Source organism: Zalophus californianus, chromosome 15, assembly GCF_009762305.2.
Source record: "Zalophus californianus isolate mZalCal1 chromosome 15, mZalCal1.pri.v2, whole genome shotgun sequence".
Lineage (NCBI taxonomy): Eukaryota > Metazoa > Chordata > Mammalia > Carnivora > Otariidae > Zalophus > Zalophus californianus.
The window spans coordinates 70,442,291-70,463,796 of record NC_045609.1 but is presented as its reverse complement, the minus strand read 5'-3'; the positions used below and the strand labels follow the sequence as shown (position 1 = coordinate 70,463,796).

The 21,506-nt window shown below is 44.2% G+C and overlaps 1 protein-coding gene across 1 annotated transcript; it reads right to left on the bottom strand.

Annotated features, from left to right (window-relative positions):
* Window positions 1-705: 705 nt before the first annotated feature.
* On the bottom strand, window positions 706-18,008 carry TECTB (tectorin beta). Its single transcript, XM_027590512.2, has 10 exons — window positions 17,907-18,008; window positions 17,588-17,751; window positions 16,416-16,606; window positions 14,959-15,101; window positions 14,781-14,853; window positions 9,006-9,109; window positions 8,782-8,865; window positions 4,737-4,899; window positions 3,109-3,181; window positions 706-755 (listed from the first exon to the last, which is right to left on the bottom strand). The coding sequence occupies exons 2-10, from the start codon at window positions 17,748-17,750 to the stop codon at window positions 706-708; spliced, it is 1,044 nt and encodes a 347-aa protein (XP_027446313.2). The 5' UTR covers window position 17,751; window positions 17,907-18,008.
* Window positions 18,009-21,506: the final 3,498 nt, after the last annotated feature.

Sequence of the window (21,506 nt, the reverse complement as noted above, 5' to 3'; positions counted from 1 at the left end):
AATCTGTAATTTTCTTTTGATTTTTGAAATCTATATCAGCTATAAAAATGAGTTAATACCTATATAATGTTTATACCTATTTAAGAAACACTATACTAAAAACAAATTAGGTTAGCCCTGGCAGCCTCTCAAGAATTGTTTTCCTTTCTAATACTCAGGTTTGAGCAACACTATTATATTTCACTCTGATTGCCACATCATCATTTGAAAGATTGGAACCCCTGCCTGGTGGCTCAGCCCTGGTTCTTAAATAAGCATTGCACAACATCAATGCCAAAGGCCCCCCTTGGCAAAGTTGGCTATTCCTGTGCATTCTGTACTTAGCACTGACTTTGTGGTCATGCCCTACATTCTCCTCAAAACGCTCAGCAGCACTGGGTTGGGTGTGCTAGTCTTTTAAAATCAGAATAGCTTTCAAAGGAGTCCACTGCAGCCCTGACTTGAGCATGGGGAAAGGAGACTCCTCCACCAGCTGCAGGAGAGGAACTGGAAGTCGCAGGAAGTCACAGGAGGACGTGGGGCACGAAGGCAATCACTGAGATTCACAAAAATCACTGGAGACGTAATTGGCAAAGCACTACTTTCTGCTTCTCAACAATATGCTCTTCTGTTTGTTCTTGCCGGCAGCACAATAAGTGGGAGTTTGCCACGGACCCAGGAGGTGATGTCGGGTGGGAGGAGATGCCATGCCTGCCTGGCGATCTCCTACAACACGACACAAATCCCCAGCATCACGATGAGGTGATAGAGGACATCTGTGAATCAGACAGGAGAGTGGACAGAACCAGTTTACATGGAGCAAGGACAACACAACAAAGAGTTAACTCAATGGAAGCGTCAACTCAGGAGCATTAAGTAGGCTTTCCTAAAACTCTGCACATTTTATATAAAATCTATTTATCTTTTGGGGTTTCTGTAGCTTGGTCTTGTCAGTTCCGTGCACTGTTCCTTGTCTGAACATGGGTAACACAGTGATGGCTCATTTCACCTTCGGGCTTTCGCTATGGGACTTCCTTTAGAAATGAGGAGCTGGGATTAGAGTCTTAAAAAGTTGGTTTTACGTGATTTCTGTAACTAAGAGCAAAGTCTACATCTGTGAGTTTATTAATAAATAGAATGTCTTACCCCATCTCCTCACATAGTTGTTCTCCTCATCTTTCGGGTGAGATCTTGGATCTTAGCTGAAATGTTTCTTCCGAGAGGCTTCCCTGGCTGCTATCTAAATCATTCCTCTACCCCCACTCCAACGAGTCACACTACGGTCAAGTGCAGAGGCCTTGCCTATCTCCCTCTGCAGGATCTCCACTGCCTAGAAGAGTAATGATGGCTGATCTTACTGGATGTTTGCTGTATGCGGGGCATTGTTTGGTTGCCCTTAGTTGTAACATTTAATCCATACAGCAGCCATGTATGATAGGAGCAATTATTAGGCCCAATTTCTTAGAGGACACTGGGGAGTGGAAGGGTGAGTTCATTGCCCAAGGTCATTTAGTGAATGAGGGGCAGAGTCACAGCAGGGACTCAGAAATATTTGTTGAAAAAACAGATCATTGAAAATCACATTCTCTAAAGGCAGGAACCCAAGCAAAGCCCCCTGGTGATGTTTTTTTGCTGAGAGGTAGAACCCAATTCGGCTTCATCCAATTTACCCCCAGCCGCACCCTTCCTGCAGAGCTGGCTGGAGAGACATCTGTTTACCTCTATCTCGCTCTGTCCCACCCAGGTGTGCTTTAAAGAGCAGCTTTCAATTCCTAGAGGTTTGGCTGGGGCCAAAGCTAAACTTCTTTTAAAACACACATTTCCTTTCAAAAGGCGTTGCCCCATGACCCTTCCCAGAGGTGCCTCTTTTCCTTACCTGAGAAGCTATAGAGACTGGAGAATCCCCTGCCTGTAATGAGTGAAGAGAGAGAAAGCTGAAGGTTTAAGAAGCGATCATGGAAGGAGCCTCAGGTCTATGTTTCCAAAATCCAAATCTGACTATATCCTCTCCTGATTAAACCAATAGCCCCCCCATTGCCTTTAAGACCAAGTTTATAGTGGGGTTCACCAAATCTTTGAAAAAAGAAGAAAACCATTTTCTCCTTGGCTTTCTAAGGCAGGGCTTGGTAAACTTTCTGGAAGGGGCCAGATAATATTTATTTCAGCTATGGGCCTTATGGTCCCTATTGCAACTATTTGGCGCTGCCTTTGTAGGGTGAAAGCATCTGGGGACAATACCTTATATGAACACGTCTGGCTGTGTTCCAATAAAACTTTATAGAAAAATTTGATTTCATATCATTTTTATGATATTATCATAAAATATGAACTATCATTCTTTTTTTTCAACCATATAAGTAGGTACAAACTGTTCTTAGCTTGTAGGCCAGAAAACGGCGGCACAGCCTGGATTGGGCCCCTGGTCATAGTTTAGCAAATGCTCTCTCAGATGTGTAGCTACTAAAGGCCCCAGCCTTCCCACGGGCCCTGCTCACTCTTCATGTCATACCACTCTTCAGGTCATACTGAAAGATTATGGACACAAGCCTTCCCTGGGCCCTGGACTAGACAAGGGTGAATCCCCTTGCCATGAACTCCCATAGCACTCCACCCCCGTCGAGAGTCATCTCCCTTTCCCTTGGCATTTAGCATCTCTCTCCTTGCTAGATGAGTTCTTGCAGACAAGCGCCATGGGGGTCTCCTTTCATTCTGAAACCCCAGTGTCTAGTCCAGCCCAGGGCCAGCACTGGATGCTCTATGAAGTTTTCTTGACTTGCACCAGATGTTCCCAGTACATTTCGTTGTCTATTACTACAGTTTGCCGCGTGCTCTGCCCGGAAGCTCAGCACTTTCTAATTCCTTGCGGGCATTGGAATTTAGGCTGCAGACAGGGAGTTTCAGGGTAGTTAATAAACCTCAACTTCTTGGTTTGGCATGAGCTACGGCTTCCCCTGCCGCTGCCCGCCCCCCCCCCCCGCCCCTCTGCCAGGTGGGAAGCCTTGAGTTGCAGGTGAAGGTAGTGTCTACAGGCACAACTGGTTTGGCAATTCCGTTAAAATGCTCCAACCGGCTGTGCCTGTGGACGCAGCCCAGCGTGAACCCAAGCATTCGGAAAACCGAGAAGCTTACTACGGAGGGAGAGCTCCACCACCAGGACGCCCCCTGTCTGGTCCCGGAGGAGGCGCTTCCTCTTGTCACAGGTCTGAAGACCCCCAGCCGCAGGGAGCGGGGGGAAGTGGAGGAGGGGGGCATGAGAAATGCACACAGGAAAGAAAAGGGAGAAAGGCAAGAGATTAAAAAAAAAGAAGTCACAAACTTGGTAGAGTCAAAACTCCCCAGTCAACAGATCTTAGTTACCTTATTTGTCTGTCGTCTATTTATTTACTTCCTTCCTTCCTTCTTTATTATCCAGAGCACTGTCTTCATCCCTTCTCTAACTTGGTTAAAAGGAAAAAGCTTTACTTTATGACCTCTTCAAGCTAGAAGACACCCTGCTGGGAGAGGTTGTTGGGTGTGGGAGGGATTGGCCCGGTTTCTTTTGTTAAGAAGTGAGGCTTTTACCTACAGTTACTCGCCTTACAGTGGTTTGAGAGGTGGACACTTGCAAAATGCGTTCTGGCTCATTTTCTTTTCTTTTTAAAATGTAGTGCCAATAATTAGCCTTTCAGCAACTGTAAAAATATCTGTCTGCTCCCTGCCCTTTATTTGTGCTCCTATGTGATCATTTTCTGGCCAAAACAAATGAGTAGAAACAGAAATTACAATCTTTTTTCGATTGGTTACCACGGGCTACGTGAGCAGGTGTCCTCTTCAGAAATACTGTGTTCCTCCTCTCTGGGGTCTCTAATCCAAACAGACCAGAGCAGGCAACAGTTGGTGATTTAGCACTTTTTGGTCTAATGCAGTGGTTCTCAAGCCTTATTACCATGCCTCAGAATCACCTGCAGGGGCTGTTAAAGCACAGATTTCTGCCCCCCCCGCCGCTGAGCATTTCTGAATCAGGCGGTCTGGGGAGCCTGAGAATTGCATCCCTCACAAGTTCCCAGGTGACGCTGGAGCTGTTGGGGACCACACTGTGGAACCACTGCCCTAAGGACCAGGTTCACACCTGGCTGCCATGGAAACCTGAATTCTGCAGCAGCTTCTCGGTGGGGCGTGCAGAAGGGGAACCTGGCCCCTGGCCTGGGCTGCGCTGAACTTGGCTGTCAACCCAGGGCCCCACCGCCTAGTGCTTCCCCTCACAAAGTCAGTTCAGCAGTAATGGGTGTTGGGAATTTCTTCAGCCTCTCTCTGGGTCATTTCAAGTCTCAGAGATGGACCCGTAAGCTGGCCAGGCAAGAGCTAAAAATACCCATCTTTTGACTTCCATGCAGCACCTCTTGCTACCACCAACGTTTTGAATTTTCCTTGTGCTTTTAACTTTTTCAAAGCATTTCCATGTCTGTTATTGTGCTCATTTTACCTAATACGGCTCTCTGAAAAGAGAAGGACCACTGTGACTTATCACCACTGTCTTTAAGGATGGGAAAACCAGGCTCCAGAGTTTAAGTGGCATGTGCCAGACCATGTCGCTTGTTGGTGGCAGGGTGGACAGAGCCCGGACGTTTGCCCCTACACCCAGTGCCCTTTCTTCCAGAATGCCCTCAGTACACATGTACACTGGTCTGATTATGATGCCCAGTAAAAATACAGCTTCTCAAATACCACCCCCACCCCCACCTCGGGTCACATTCTCATTCTGGAGAGAGGTGGCTCACCACTGGGCAGGAGAGCTTCTCACTGTCACAGATGAATGTCTCACAGTGTAACCAAACCTTGGAGAGTTTGGGGATGTTCTGGAACCGGAAAGCATTGAATTGGAAGGTGGCCCTGTGATCTTTCCCATTCTCATGTACGAGGACGGATTCATCCGTGGGGCAGCTGGAGCAGATGGGGCAGAGGGGAGAGAAAATTACCTCATGAACTCTAGCAAAATCTGAGGTAAATTCGCAGACAACAGCAACACTCCCCTGGGCTTCTATACAGCGTGTTGTCCTTACAAAATACTTTGACTTGGGAGCACCTTGCTTATCTTCATGATATGAAGTCAAGTTGAGGAGCTATGGGATGGGTGTGCTAGTCCTCATTCTATAGACAGGGGAGAGTGGGGGGTGACTTATGAGAAGCTGCACACCAGGTAAGTCACCACACCTCTGTCTCAAAGAAGGGAAATTCCTGAGAGATGAAGTTGTCTGAGGGACTGGGACATGGGCTGACTCCCAGTATGTGTAGAAGATAAAGACACTGGTGCTGAGAACAGCATTTCCCAAAGTACTGCCATAGCCACCTGAGCCAAGTCATATGTCACGTCTTTCTCTGTGTATCTTGTGAGGGTTTGCCACTGGGAATTTGAATTTATGTTGTGTTATTTAAATTCTATATTATATGGTTACGTTTGTAAAAATTTGGTCATGTTTTTAATATAGGCACAGAAAAAAAATGACTGGAGGGATACCCTCTAAATGTTAATGCTGGCTATTATGGAGTGGTGGAATTATGGGCGGTTTCTGCTTTCTTCCTATATCTTTATATATTTTCCAAATTCTCTATAATGAGAATGTAGCATTTGGGAAATCCCAAAGTCCCAAAGATAATAATTTACAATAAAGGGAAAAATAATGACACAGATGGGCGTTTGTCAAAGTCTGTGGTTCTCACCTAGGGACGATTTTGCCCCACCCCTCCCCCAGGAGATATTTGGTATTGTCGCCGCAACTAGGGGTGAGGTGTTACTGACATGTAGTAAGTAGAGGCCAGGGATGCTGCACATCACCACACAATAATGCACAAGAGAGCCCCCACCCCCAACAAAGAATGATCCAACCCCAAATGTCAACAGCATTGAGACTGAAAAAACTTGGTTTAATCAAAATACTTTTTCATTTACCAAACACATGCTAATTCCCTATTTAAGTGCCAGACATTCAACAAGGTGTTGGGAGCAGACACAAATGTACAATAAGGACCACGTGAACTTTGGAGAGTGTTATGTCCAGGTGACAAGGAACACCAGGGTCTGTCCTTTGTGGAAAAAGGTCTATGGGTCCAAAAGCTTAAGACCAGTGGCCAGCACCACAGTGGACCCCAAAGTTAATGCTCCTCCCAGAGCTGCTCTCTGACTTCATTGCCAATCCAACTCAGTATACACACACCAGAAATCCATCCAGCTATCTGAGAGCCCTTGAGATGTCCCCTCCTCCACACATTCCATCAGAGCCAGACATTAGGGGGCAAATTAGAGGTAGGACTGAAGGAATGTCAACTCTTGGAGTTAGTGATTAAAATGAGCAGTGAACAGTATACCTTATATCTGGACCAAAGGTCGGAGGCCTGGCCATGTTTGTGGTGACCTATGAGCAATGACAGAGCTGGAGGCATTTTCCGAGTTGTGAAACAAGACCTTGGAGGATCATTCGGTCAATAAACCTGAGAGCCTTGTACGAACTCAAGACCTGAGTCCTTAAAATAGCTTCTTGCAGCTGGAGTGTCCAAGGCGTGGTGTCGGCCAGTGGAAAACAGTGTAAACTGAGCTTTGTTGGGGTGGGGAGGAGGCAAGTCCTGGGCAGGCTTAGATGTCTTGGCTTTGCTGCCTTTTGGCACCGGCTATGGCACCTGCTCCTCTGGGACAGACATCTTGGGATGGTGGAATGCCCAAGGGAGTCTCTTACAACATCACCAGAGGAGTCTTCTTCCCTACATAAGATCAAAATGCCTAATAATATATCTCTTCTAACCTCTCAGTACGCTCTTGAAAACTGGGTTTTCTTCCAAAAGGGCCCGGTGGGAACCAAAAGCATCTGGGAGATTATGGGAGTGGACTTTCTCATTCCTCCCCTTGGCACTGGTTTTTGTGCAAATATCTCCAACCTTAAGGGGCCGTTTTAGCTAGGCAGAATATGGAATCAGATGAGGGCTTCTCTAATTTGGCTCTGCTTCAACGTAGGTTCTCAGGGTTTGCTCAGGAACCCTCTGTTGGGGTAAGTTAACTCTGTGCCTACATGTGTAACAGGTACCCTAGGTAATTCCTATACACACTAGAGCCTGAGGACTGCTTCTATAGACCACCACAAAGCCACAAGCATTCCCTTTCCTGCCATTTAATACATTTGTAAGTTGGAAGTCGCAGTACCAGAGTGCTTTGCAGGGAGAGGTTTCCAAGCTATGGCAGAGCCTTTGCCCCAGTGTAGCCAATGCCTGAGAGAGGTTCCCATTGCCTGATCATAATTTCAGGTCCCTGTAGGTCAAGAATTTATTTCACAGTCTTCCTGAAGTCATTTGATTGCACCATTGCCAAGAGACCCTAAATTGTCAAGAAAACCTTCAGTGATATGTGTGACATCCAGATTAAGCTACCATCTCCACAGGAAGCTTTGCTGGGTTGCTTAGATGTGGTTCTGCTGGCCTGTCCTACCGACATTGCTCAGGAAATAATGCTGCCTGAGTTTGAACCCCAGATCGTCCATCCCCTGACTAGCTCTGGACTTTGGGCAAGATTCTGAACCTGTCTACCCCTCAGATTTTTTCCTGTATAAAATAGTGCTTATTATAAACCTACTTTATAGGGGTTTGGTGAAATTTAAATAAATTCATATTTGTAAGGCACTGACCTAGAACACGTTTGGTATGTTGTAAGTGCTGTTTAAGTGTTTGTTAAGTAAAAATAAATAGCTAAAGGTCCAAGGTGGCTCCACCTTTGTTATCTAATCATTTTTGTCCCTGCCCCAGTGTTTACTTAGCTTTGAAGGGTTCAGGTGGCAACATGGGCATGCGGTCTGTTTGGGTTTGGGGAATGGTCTCTTTTGCATTTACTGTTCATTGTGTGTACGATGCCTACATCTCTAGTCTAGCTCAACCTGTCCTCTGTTTTAAAAAGTTACAATTCTAGGTGTTTCCAGAAAATTGTCATCTCAAGCTCAACATGTCACCCTGAACTCAAGGAGAATCCAACACCCTTATCCAGAATCTTCTTCCCTAACACCCAACAACAAACAATTCCTCACCTTCACAACCCACAAGTTTGATGCCACATATTTCTCAGGCTTCTTGCCCTGTCCTTCTCTCCACCCCATATCTGATTGGTTGCTAAGTTTTGATCGCCTCTCCCTCCCTTGGATGACCTTTCTATTCACTTGGCTACACCTCAGTTCAGGCCATGACCTGTAATCTGGTCTTTCCACCTTCCATGTACTTCTTCTAACCCGTCACATGGATGACTTCCAGAATCATCTTTCTATGTACAATCCCAATACTTTCGTCTTCTACTCAAAAATTTTAAGAACTCCCAATTATCTACTGAATTAATAAAAAAAAACAGTGATATTAATTAAAATGATTGGATACTGACTAGGTACTACATGCTTAACTTTTTACACAGATTGTCTAATTTAGTTCTCACCAGGGTTCTGGTGTCAGACTAATTGGGTTTAAACCCGCTTGCCCATAAATACACACATGCTAAGTATGTGACATTACTTAACCCCTCCTGTGCCTCAGTTTCCTCACTTGGAAAATAGGAATGGTAGTAATAATGACTGTCTCTTGTAAGGTACAAGAGTTAATACATGATGAAGCTCTCAGAAGAGTACCTGGTACCTAGAAAGCACTATATAAATGTTTGCTAGTATCAGCACCCAGTCTGGAAGCACAGAGGGTGTCACGGATGTGACCCTGAGGCTTCACCTCTTCTTCCCAAGCCATTCCAAGCCAAAGTAGCCCCAGAGCAACCCCACTTCTCAGCACTGTGCTCCGGAGGGTGGTACTTACCCCTTGTTAATTAGCTGCCACTGCAAGGGATACATGAAATCAGCTGATGGTGTGGCCCAACAGCTGTTCAAAACCACTTTAAACCTGCAAATGAAATAAAATGCATTGCTTTGAGCCGGAGAGTTGTATGCCTAGAAACATCTGGTAATTCAAAAGTCTCTTGGCTGATCTTTTTTTTCTTTTCTTTGGCTTTAAAAATAGAAATAGGGGGGAAACATACTTACCTAACACTCAACCCTTTGGCTTCTACTCCTGCAAACAGATCTGAACCGATTTCAGATGTCTCCAGGACAAAAGGGGCTTCCTTCTTAGTGGAGAACTTGGCATTCTTTGGAAGGAAATTGACAGTGGTCATTACGACCTCTCAGACTGAGCAGTTGGGTGTGACAGGAGCAGATGAACTGGGGTGGGGTGGTGGTGGGAGTCCACCCAAGGGCACAGGCGTATGAGACCACAGTGAGACCCACCAGGAGTAGAGAAGGTGTCCCTCCTAGGATGCTGGTGCCATCTTAGAAGGGACGAGGGTATCACATCTCTGGATTTGCTGGTCACAATGAGAAACTGACTGTATGTCTCGTCTATGCCAGCGAACAACAAGATTTGGCTGATGGAAAAAAGGTGGAATCCAAGAATGCTGAAGCACTGAGCTTTACTTAATCACCCACAGGAATAGGGATAAAACATAGACAACCACAACCTCGATTTGCTCTTGCTCACCTCCACTATTTGCCTGAGCGGATTCCAGCCTGGGTCAGGGAGCGTATGATCTGACTCCAGTACAGTTAACAACAAAGGCAACAACAGTAACTTACTGATCACCTACTGTGTGTCAGGCACTCCTCTCTATATTGAGATGGTCTCCATGTCAGAACCTCCTGTATATTGAGCTATATCTGGGAACAAAGCAAAGATCTCTATCTCTAACCACCTGACATTTCAGCAAGGGATGCAGACAATAGACAGTAGGCGAGTGAATTATATAATATGTTAGAATAGAATATAGTACATTATATAGAAAAACTGTAAGGAATGTAGAGGAGAGTAAGGTAAGGTGGAAGTGCAAGGAGGGGCAAGCTGCAACTTTAAATACCAATGTAGTTAAGGAGGTCTCACTGAGGTTGTGACATCTGAGCCAAGACTTGAGGGAAGCTAGGAAGCCTGTGCTTCCAGGCTAAGTACTGATACAAAGAAATGCTTCTGTAGTGTGCGCAGCGTATGCAGGCATCTGGGGGAAAAATGTTCCAGCCAAGGCAAAAGCCCTGGGTGACAGTGTGGCTGGCAGGACAGCAAGGAGGCCAATATGCTGGAGCTTGAGCGAGCAAAAGGGGTGGGGGTGTAGGAAGTGAGGGGGGTTAGGGGTAAAGTGAGAGAGGCTATGGGGATGGATCCAGAAGACTGTGGTTGCAACTCTAAGTGCAAGAGGGAGTCATGACCACAATTGGAGCACCAGATCAGCAGCCTTTGGTCACTGGTGTGGTGTGTATGGTCTTCGTTTGGTCTCTTCATCAGGCAGTTCTAGGTGAGTTATTAAAAAAATAGTAGTGTGTCCAGTTGACCTACCCAAAGGAGGCTGATTTCTCCATTCATTGTCTTAGTTTCACTCAACTTTAGTAACAACCTTTACCTACTCTCTGAGTTTAGCCCCTGGAGACAAAAGCATCATGACGGAAGGACAAAGTTGCTGGGCTAATCCTAGCTCCCACCACTAACTTTTAGGCAAGTCAGACATTTAGGCCTCAGTTTCCCCATCTGCAAAATGGGAGTAACCTTTGCCTTCATCAGCCTTGCAGAAATGTTTTTATGATGATGATTTTATGTAATAGAAGCATAAAGCTTAAACCAGGATACTAGGTAGAAGATTGAGTTTCATGGACTTGGAGATTTGCAGAACTGCAATGGGTAAACAGGGTCAGCAAGGATATCTAGTTGCACTGGACTTTAGCCCCCTAATGGTCCAATTCAGGGCCTTTGCTGAGAGGCCTTAAAATCATTTTCTAGTGGCTCTTATATTTTTTCCTGATTGCAGGTCCAGCTAGGGCTCCCTGAGTCAGTCACTCAGAAGTCAATTCTTTTCTTCCTGTCTGCTAACCCCCTGCACCACGTAAATGGTTGCAATAATTAAATAATAATGTTCTTAATCGTAAGTGATTTACTAACTTACTATGCAGTTAAAGTGGCAGATTTACAATGGTTGTTACTGTTTATTATTATTTTCTGAGATTTGTCATATTTCACGAAACTGTTTACAAATGGAGGACATAACCTGGGGACCACAATGCGGTCCCCCAACCTAGCCACAGGTGCTTCTCCCAGCCCCAATTCCCAGGGACCAGCCCATGGGGTATTAGAATATTGGAATAATGCCTCTACTTGCAGAGAAACTAGTGCAATTCTGTTACAGAGTGGAGAAGAGAATCTGCATTGTTAATTCCATTTCTGAAACAAAACACTTTTAATGGTCAGTTTCTTCACTTCTCACCTTATAGCTAAGGCAATTCTCAGCATGGTCTCTTCCTACTTTCGTTATAACATAAGTTAGGGACCTATTTCCAGATAGCCTCATCCTATAATACCTGGACCATTTGCTTTGGCATTCCTGGAAACATAGAAACACCACACAAACTACTCATTTGTGGAACAGGAGGGAAGAACATCTCCTTCCAGTCCCTTCATTGGTGGAAAGATTGAGTCACAATGGTCCATTGACACTGTTAGGATGGGTACATCTGGTTTAACAGCAGTTCATGTGGGCAAGATATGGGAGCTGCTGTTGCTCGCAGGCTCAACATGAGGTAGAAATGAAAGAAAGCTGCACAAAGCTAATATTCTAGAACATGTTCCTAGAGTCTTTCAGAACTAAGAAAGTCACCCCTGACCCAGTGTGCCCTGCAGAGGTCTGAAAGGGTCTAGAATATAACATTTCAATTCTGGGCTCTGCTTTTTAGTGGGGCAGTGGCCAACTGGATCATTCTCAGAGAAGAGAGGGTAGGACGATGGAGCACCAATGGTGGGGAGATGTTGGGGAAGATAAGTTTGAGAGAGTTGAAGGGCCATCAGCAGCGTCATGACTCAGTATTATTTCAGAAGACAGAACCATGACCAATGGACTATAGTTCAAGATATCAGATTTCACATGCTGACCTAAAGTAAGGAAGGCCAACTTGCCCTTGTCCTTGGCAAAGGTGGGGAGCCCACCCCTTAGCAATCTTGCAGAAGGGTTTTGTACGTTGGTTGGGAGGTCAAGGTTGATCACCTCTGAAGATTGTTCTGACTTTGGAAGTCTGTGAATTTTGCCTCTATTGCCTGCATTTGTTCTATCCCAAGGCTTTTGCCTGGTCTCTAAGTAAGAAGAATGGTCAATACTATTTTGATTGCATAAAAGTCAACCTAATCCCATCCTGACACTGATGGTATAAAGGTAACACTATAATGGTAACTGCTGGTGCTAGGAGCTCTCAGAGTTTTCACTTTATATGGGGTCAAAGGCTGTGATCATGAATTTGGCTACTTTCGCGGACACTTACCTTGTACCAGGTGGTATGGTAAGTGCGTCATAAAAATAATTTCATTTATTCCCCATAATAAACGTATGGGTAAGTGCTATTATTATTTCTATTTAACAAATGAATAGATGAAGGCCCAAAGAGGTTAACTAGCTTACCCAAGGTCGTACAACTAGTAAATGGTAGAACTAGACCTGAAGCCCGTGGGTCAATGGCAGACTATTTTCTTAAGCACACTGCTAGTCCACTTCTGCAAGCTGACTACCTTCCTTTATTTTGGACTGGGGGCCAAAACGACTTCTCTCCAGGAATACCAACTATGGGCTGTTGGCAGGAGTGAGTGGGAGGGGGCAGAGGGAGAAGAGAGGAAGCATGTCGAGTAGAACTGGTGGTTTTGGAGCTCAGCACTTGGAGCTCTGGGAATCCTAAGCAATTAGCCGTGCATTGATTCCTTTGTGCAATCTAGGGCACAGCTCTGTGCCTGGTAATTTGATGGAAATGTATGCAGGGGGCAGATGTTGCTTCAGAAACACACAAGAATGCTCTCAGAGCGGAAAGAAGGGAGGAGAAGAAAAATACCAGCCGCGCGGGTCAGGCCTAGGAAACCAAGTCCATGGTAGGAATATTAATCAGTACAAAAGTTTCCGTTGCAACATCAGACCCCATCTTTGCTGAGGTCTGTTTTTCCTGGAAAGGTGTTGATGGGCCCCAGGGGACGCCTTAGCCTCATTTCTAGAACAGCTCAAGGAAGTGTCCTGGAAAGTCTGTTTATCCAGCCCAGGGGATGGTCTGGGTGATGATGAGGCTACACCTCTTGTTGTTGTTGTTGTTGTTGTTGTTGTTGTTGTTGTTGTTGTTGTTTTCTTAAAAAAGAACAGGTTCCTTCCAATTCTAAGATTTGATATATATGCCCGAAACTTAGCCCAACATGGCTGATGGTGGGTGACGATTTTTGATAATCCTGGTGCCTCTCTATAGCCATCTGTCATAAAATCCTCAGAGGAGCATGTCTATAGTTTCATCTGATTAAAATAACCAGATAATCATGCACATCTGGACGGGCGCTCACTGGTAAGGCCAACCCATCACCGTGATGTCCCCTGAGACTGTTGTCGATGAGTGAGCCTGTTTTTCTCTCTGGACAACCTTTAACAGTTAGTGCAATGATGTTGCCATCTTTTAATCCTCCTGCTGGTTCACACTGCATTAACCCTCCTGATTATAGGCCCAGGGGCTATATGGGATTCCTTTTGTCTGAAATTAACCACTAGGGGTGTGTGGTCAGGGGCAGACCTAGGTTCTTTGGGACCTTAAAATTTCTATAATGTAGAGAGCCCTTTTTAATAAAAAGAATCAAAATTTTGAATATGAAATTAGACCCAGGGCCTTAAATGAGGCTAGTACAAGAGAGGGATCATGAAACCCAAGCTCCATTCCCTTCATAGGAAGTAAGCCTCAGAGAGCAGTGCTAAGAAATCCGTATGCTAGACTGGGCACTGCTCCACACTACATGGGCACACCGTTTCCTCCTTCTGGGCTGCAGATCCTTGTCTGTAAAATGGACCAGGTGACTCTGGGATCCCTTCTAGGGGATCTCTCACTTTCTGAGTTCAGCTGGATTGGTAGCTTCTAGGCAGCAGGTAAAGCAAATTCAAAGAGTTCAAGGTCGGTGGAGTTCCAGGTAATATAGTCCTTTCCTTTGTGAAATGAATGGGTTGGGCATGATGGCTTTGAAGAATATCTCCCAGTTCTAATGTTCTCTGTAAAAGTTTCTATTTCTGCCTGCATCTTCCTCCAGCCAGCTGGAGTGTCACTATAAGTAAGCCACCTTCTCGTGGGAAGCTGCAGGTTAAAAAAACAAAACACCCCTTCTAAACAGGAGGGCAGCTGGGCTAATGACTGTTGCATGTTTAGTTTTACTTTGAGAGACCAAAGTGTGCCTTTAACTTTAATGTCAATAGAGGCAGTGTGCCTAAATTAGACCAAGAGGAAGCCCACTCTCTGAATGGCTTTGGATACCAAAGAACTAGGCAGCAGAGGGCAACCCGACCTCTCTCCTCAGCTCTGTCCCAGGCAGGAAGGTCACTACTCTGCGCCAAATGCTTTAACGGGAGCTAGATTCTAGTATAACCCTCTGGAGTGGGTGGCAGTGGAAACTAATCTGGCTTGAGAGTTAGCCATCTTACTGCCATCTTACTGCCTCCTGACCTCTGACAACTCACAGGATTGCTCTTGCCTCAGTTTTATCAGAAGATGGGAACATTGACTTTATATCTCTGTGACATCTTTTATAGTTCCTCTGTCCAGTCTATGAATCGACCCTCTTGTTGCATCTAGTCTTTGAAGAGGTTTAAAACTAGACCAAAGCTTATGTCTTAATTTGAATTCAAGAACTGGGCTCTGCAGAGAGCTTAGGGAAGAGGAAACCCTGAGGAAGCCTCCCCTCATCTCCTGAAAAGGCCACAGGGCACTAATGAGAACCTGGAGACCACTTACAGTGTAGAAGTTGAGAGACAATTGGCTTTCAAATGTGCCCATGCTCCCGTTCTTCACGTGAACAGTGGCCACTCTGAAAAGGGGAGAGAATTTTCCATAAGGACTGAAACATGCCTGATTGACAGGGCCTGCAGAACACACACAAGGCAGCCAGCTCTCCACTCTCAAAGCAACTTACCTTTGGTCAAACGCAGCCTGGTTCACCAAGTAGGTGGAGTGGTAGGTGCAGGAGAAGGAGTAGTTCACGGGCTGGTTCTTTACGATCACTGTGCTGTCATTGGAAACGATATGGCTGTAGAAGTGGTAGATGGGGGGCTTGTACTGAAAAAAGAAGAAGACAGGGTGGCCCTGGACCCCATGTTGAGAAGGAGGGTTCTGGGAAAAGTGATCAAAGATGGTCAGATCCACGGGGAGATGTCAATGGTGAGCTGAGAATTTCTGCAAAGAGTTCTTGAAAGTGTTCGACCAAGATTGTTTAAAATAATCTAGGTTGTATGTTGCACACTTACAAGGGATCCATATACCCATTGGGCTTCTGACCAAAAAGAACTGGTCAAAGAATCTCTGTTTCCCAGCATCAACTTTTTATCCATTTCCCCCATCCTAGTAATCTTACACGAATGCCTTTGCCCATCTCCCGTCTCTAGAACACTATTACTATGTCATATTTGCTCTTTCCCTCTTCCAATAATGACCACTATTTCTGTGACTTTCTCCTCTGGCTGTTGAACTCTAAGATCACAGAATATTGGAATATTCTTGGATCCAATTGGATCCAATTGGAATATTGGAGTTGGAAGGGATCTTGAACATCTATGTGAGAGGTGACCTGCCTAAGACCACACAGATGATTTCTAGTTCACTCTCCCAGGATACTCAAAGACATGTTGTTTCTGTTAATCATGTCCACGACTCTCTAAATCACTAAGTCCTCGTGGGGCCTTTAGGAAGAGGAAGTGGCCTCGGGTGCTCTTTGCTCTCATTTTCGGAGATCTCCTGTATGTACAGCCTTCTGCAGTCAAGGTAGCAGGAATGCTAGGGGTCAACAATGGAGCAGCTGCCCTTCATGACTATACCCCTACTGATTCTGGGGCCCCCAACTTGTGACTTTATTGGGACGTCTCTGATGTCTCCTCTGACCTATGAGAATATTTGGCAAGAGGTTGCATGTGGTTCCTTTTAATTCTGATTACCTGTCCCAAGTCCTTCACAAGACCCAATTATGAATTGTATTATACTTTGGTTACTCCTTTAAAGTGCCTTTCCAACTACTTCAAAGTCTTGTGCAGAGGATGTCCCACCTTCCAGCCCGGAAGGATGGCAGCTTGTGATCACGTGCTCAGAACTCAAAGCAAGGTGGAGGTGGGAGATGTGTATTGTTTTACTCAACGGAAGGTGGCCTAGTTCACTCAGGCAACAAATTAGGAGAATAAAATTCAAATCCAAAGACTCACTTAAACTAGGCAGACGAGAAGAATTTAAATAACACTAACATTCCAGGAAATAAAAGTCAGGATTGGCTTTTAAAAGGAAATTGGTGAATTCTGTATCCCTTTAAGGGTGGGCAGCAGATATCTTATTTTGGGGCCCAGTTGCGTCATCTCAGCAACTCCTCGTTGTGTGGCCTGGACTTACCTCGGACTGGGTTCCACAGTAGGACTTGTTTTTAGGTGACAGATCCGGGATCACAAATTGATAGTAACCTCCCTCATGGACCCCATTGTAACACAGTCCCCCGAGGGCCAGCTGATGCACTTCCCAGCCATAGGGACACTCGGGGATTTTGGTGATGATGGTTTTGGGATAACAAAACACAAGAATGACATCTAGAAAGAGGATACACATGGTTTGAAATCAGATATGGTAATCATATTAATCTTCATGAAGAACAGTGGGTTCTAGCCACACCTGAACATGCAAAGCAGTTGGTTAAAAACACTTTCCTCACTATTCTTCATGAACCGTGATGAATGTTTTCCCCAAACCTCAGTCACTGAAGTTTTCTAGTTTCCGCTACATCTGTGGATATCTACACTATACTTAATATGTACTCAAACCTGGTCCACTTTTCAACTTTAATCTATTTTAAGGAATGTATTTGTGAAACCAGATTGAATGGATTAGAAATATAGATAAATTTAGAAATATATACAAATTTCTGTGCCCATGAAAGTGAGCACATAATTTAAAATCTTTTAAAAATGTCCATTTCATGCATAACATTGTAAAACACTAATTTATGACACAGGACATACTTTCAATAAGTCAAATAGGAAATAGATTGTGTATTTGTTAAATTATTGTAATACATTATTTATTTATTGAAAATAAATATTTTTAGGGGCGCCTGGGTGGCTCAGTCATTAAGCTTCTGCCTTCGGCTCAGGTCATGATCCCAGGGTCCTGGGATGGAGCCCCACATCGGGCTCCCTGCTCCGCGGGAAGCCTGCTTCTCCCTCTCCCACTCCCCCTGCTTGTGTTCCCGCTCTCACTGTGTCTCTCTCTGTCAAAAAAATAAAATCTTTAAAAAAAAGAAAAAAGAAAATAAATATTTTTATATCTATGTATCTATCTATCCATTCATCTATCTAGGATTCTCTAATTTTAAAAAAGTCTAAGTTTCTCCAGTACATTGTTATTTCTTATGGGAAAAGTCTTCTGGTTGGCACTGGCGCCCTTGACTGCATCTACTTGGCTACGATATTGATATTGCATTTTGATAACAAGAGAAACACAGAGCTCTGAACTTTGCAAAGAGTCTTCGGGAAACTTCCCTTTTGGGGAAGATGGGCTAGCCCAAGGCATACCTGCTTTATTCGGAGTGCAAGATCTTGCAGAGGCTTCTGCAAAGACAGCCAACAGGACAAAGGCCTTCATCACCATCGCTTCTCGGAACCCGCTCTTTGCCAGGTGGTCAAACCAAGCTGCCAAATGTTCACAGTTCTGCCCGAGGGCCTGAGCCTGGATCATTCTAGGTCAGAAACAGGAGTGAAAAGTTAAAATCAAGGGTGAAAACAAAGCAGCACACACAATCCTGGGGGAAATTTGCAAGGGAGATCCATAATTCTGTCCCCCTTTCTTAATGGTTCCTTGTCTGTGCTGAGAGGCAAAAAGTGGGGCTCCTACCACTGGGAATGTCAATGACACATGCGGTTGCTCATGTTCCCGACTGTTTCATTCTCTCTGGACTGTAGAGGCTGCCTCCCAGATGCTCCCCAAATCTCCGACCTCATTCCTAGCTCGACTTTATATCAGCTGAGGGTGTAAAAGAAACCGGCTCCAGATAAATCACAATGAACATGCATTATCCACTGCAGGGGGAAATAAAGGGAAACCTTGCACAATGATCCGATGGGAAGCTCAGGTTCAGCCACTTGAATCTAATTCCTTTGACTTCACAGAGTTGGAAAAACTTTTTTTTTTTTTAACTGCTTCAACCAGGATTGGAATAAAAAGTTGAATTTTTTCCCCCTCATACAAAAAATAACTTTGATTAGAGGCAAACTAATTTCTGCACAGTTCTAGGGGACAATTTTCTTTCTTTATGTCTTGCTTTCTTTGCTTTATTTCTTGCATTTTTATTTTTATATGGAGGCTATCTAAACTTTAAACTAAAGAGGACCCAAGTTCAGCAGTGTTACGGTGGCTACTCAAACAAAAAATAGGTTGTTTGTATTAATGTAAACATGTTAAGGGATTCCCGTCTGCCCCCCAGTATTTTTTAATAAACTCTAAACTGGAATGTCATCCTGGCATTTCTCAGGAACTTCATCCTGAAAACAACTTTTTATTTTAGTTCTCCAGGTTTTGAAGTTTTGTTAGTCTCCTAGAGCAGTGATATTGGAAGAAGGAACTTAGGCAATCTTATAATTCAATCCTCAGTCACCAAACAAGATCCCACTGAAAACAACAGATAAAATCCTACTCCTGAGAAGTTTCTGAACATATTGCCTGAGATTTTTTTTTTTTTTTTAGCACAGAACTGTAAGAATGAAAAATCAGGGTTTGTTTTAATTTTTGTTTTTAGAGGAAACAGACTCTTTTATCAATCAATGGAAGCTACTACATAAAGCCCTTTGAGAGACAGTCGTAAAAAGTACAGAAAAATGCCCTCTTTTGCAGGGCTTTATAATGTAGTTGAGAAGCTAAGTCACCAATACACAATGATTCAGAGTTAGAATATTGGGTTAAAGCATTGTTTTGCTACTTACCACATTTCCTTAGTTTTAAGATACCCATTCCTCCCTTTGAGCGCACATAATTTAACGTTGTGGAAACACTGCGATGTGTTTTATAAGCAATGTGCATACGTAACATGGTAGAGATTCCTTATTTCCTAAAAATCTAATGTTAAGTTGCTGGTATGTCTTACAATGATGGTGTAAAAAAAAACTGAGGAAGTAACCATGTGGCAAGTCATTAAAAATTTCTGTGACTCAGTTTCCTCCTCTCTAAATGGAGGCATAACCCTGGGCTTAACTTACAGAGTGAGAGAGCAATGAAATGAAGGCTCTTGTAAACTGTGAAGTAGTCAATAAACAATAGATTACATGAAAAGACAACTAACAATTTCATGCAAATGTTTATGTCCCTGAGTTGTTTTTTTCTCCCCCTCAAAGAAAAGCACCACGTGTTGCATCACAGATTCATTTAACAGGATACATACCTATATTGTATAATGGACATGCATGTATTTTATGGATAAAGACCAGATGGGCTGAAGAGGGGAGGGGGATAGAACATATTAATTTTTTTTATATATAGACACTTGGATCAAGTTTCGTGTGGCCTGAAAACACCAGCATGTTTCTACTGATCTTCACAGTTCATTATAGGCATTACTTCCTGAGCACCAAAAAGGCACTTGACTCTAACAAGTATGTGTGACTTCTCTGAGTTTCTCTTTCCTAGGGCTTAGCACTATCTCTGTGTTTCTTCCTTTGTCCTATTTCTTAAACATTTATTGAGCCCCAACAGTATACCATGCACTGGGAAGACACAGGCAAGTCAATGGTGCTAGGAAAGCCAGGTCCCAAAGGCCCAAAGCAGCCTAGCTTCTAGAGAAGGGCCCCTCTGATTTGGCATAATGATTGTTCACCACTGATAACTCACTATTGCTCTTCTATATAGCTGGGATTCTTGTTTCTATTCCAAGAAGATTCTTTTCACACCTTCAGGTATAGGCTTCCTTTCAGCCAACTTTGGCCCAAGCAGGTCAATAGGATCATCTAGTCTCTGACCTGGAAGGGCAGAGTTCTCTCAAGGAAAGTGTTACAGTGGAAATCAAAACCTTTCTTGTCTCCCAGTGGAAATGTCTGATAAACACCTACAAGATGCTGTGAGGGAGTATAGGGTCAGTTTGGGCAAATAGACCCTGCTGTTGGCCTGAGATCAGAAGCCCACCCATAGCACTTACTAGCTGTGGTTTCTTGGGCAAGTTACTTAGCTTCTGTGAGCCTTAATTTCCTCTTCTCCTGAAAGGATATGATAATATCTATGACATAGTGTTAGAGTATTAAGTAAGATATAAACTGGTTTACATAGACATGGTTTATTTTCCTCTATAAGGGTCAGGGCATCAGGGAGGACATTTTTATGCTTCATTCTGCTTGGGAAATCCAAAGAGGGGAGCCCATTAGGAGTGGGTCATCACTGGATAGTATATACATTATTGCCATCAATGCTAAATTATGTCACGTGTAGCTAAGAGCACAGGTTCTGGATCAGAGATTGTGTCTCTGTCACATTTCCAGCTGTGTGATCTTGGGCAAGTAATGTGACCTCTCTAAGCCTTTGGTTTTTAAAGCTGTAAAATGGGGCTTCCTATCGCCTATGGCTGTTGCAAAGACCTAATGAAATGACACATGTAAATTGCTTAGCACAAGGCCTTGTACACAGTAAGTGCTCAGTAAAGGTTTACTGCCATTAAGTTTATTCACCTGAGATTGGTATCCTCAGGTTGGGAAGACATGTCAATAGCGTTCCTGTATGAACTCTGGGCATTTTCTAATGGGAATAAATCTCTCTTTAGAAGCCCACCTTAACAAAGAGCAGGTGCTTTTGATTTCCAGAAAAGCCCTATAATGATACGATCTCACCTACAGTTTCTTGCATGTGGGGACTCACCTAACAATCAGGTATATGATACTCCTTTCAAGGGCAAGCTGAATGAAGTTAGGGAAGCGGAGTCAACTTTTGTGGCAGGCTGCTCTCTAGATGTTGAATTTGCATAAGAAACAGAACAGGACAGAATGTACTTGGGCGGAACAGTATTTGATACTTGCTCTGATAAAAGGTAGGAGGCTCCTATTTATTCCGGGTAATTACCCACTGTTCTGCCACCCCACCCCATCCCCTCTCTGCTTTCCAACACCCCTCTCCCTTCTGGAGAGGACGATGGAGGCAGAGGGCTGCCACTGGGGGATGGATCCCAAAGCAAAATCTCCCACTGAGACTCATGGCTATTTCTCCATCAAACACACAAACAAAACTGATGGGAAGATTTGAACACTCCCAGCATCTTAAAAGAATCCAGGAAAGGGGATTTTATGGCAGACTCATCTGAAAGGTGAGCTTATCTCTCCTGTGTCTTTCTTTTGCGAATTGCCAGGCAATAGAAGTTATCTGTTCTATTTGGAGGTCTTGCATGATTTGTGAAAGCTGACCCAGACACCGAAGGGTTGCCATTTGCAAACTTCCAATCAACATTTTCATTCATTGCTCAGA

What these genes read in the sequence shown, in the direction of transcription:
- TECTB (XM_027590512.2), bottom strand. Translation starts at nt 17,750, where the DNA reads ATGATCCAGGCTCAGGCCCTCGGGCAGAACTGTGAACATTTGGCAGCT. An exon ending in ACTGTGGAACCCAGTCCGAG is followed by an intron (nt 15,102 to 16,415) that starts GTAAGTCCAGGC and finishes TTCTTTTTTCAG; the next exon opens with TACAAGCCCCCCATCTACCA. An exon ending in GCCAAAGGGTTGAGTGTTAG is followed by an intron (nt 8,866 to 9,005) that starts GTAAGTATGTTT and finishes TTTCATTTGCAG; the next exon opens with GTTTAAAGTGGTTTTGAACA.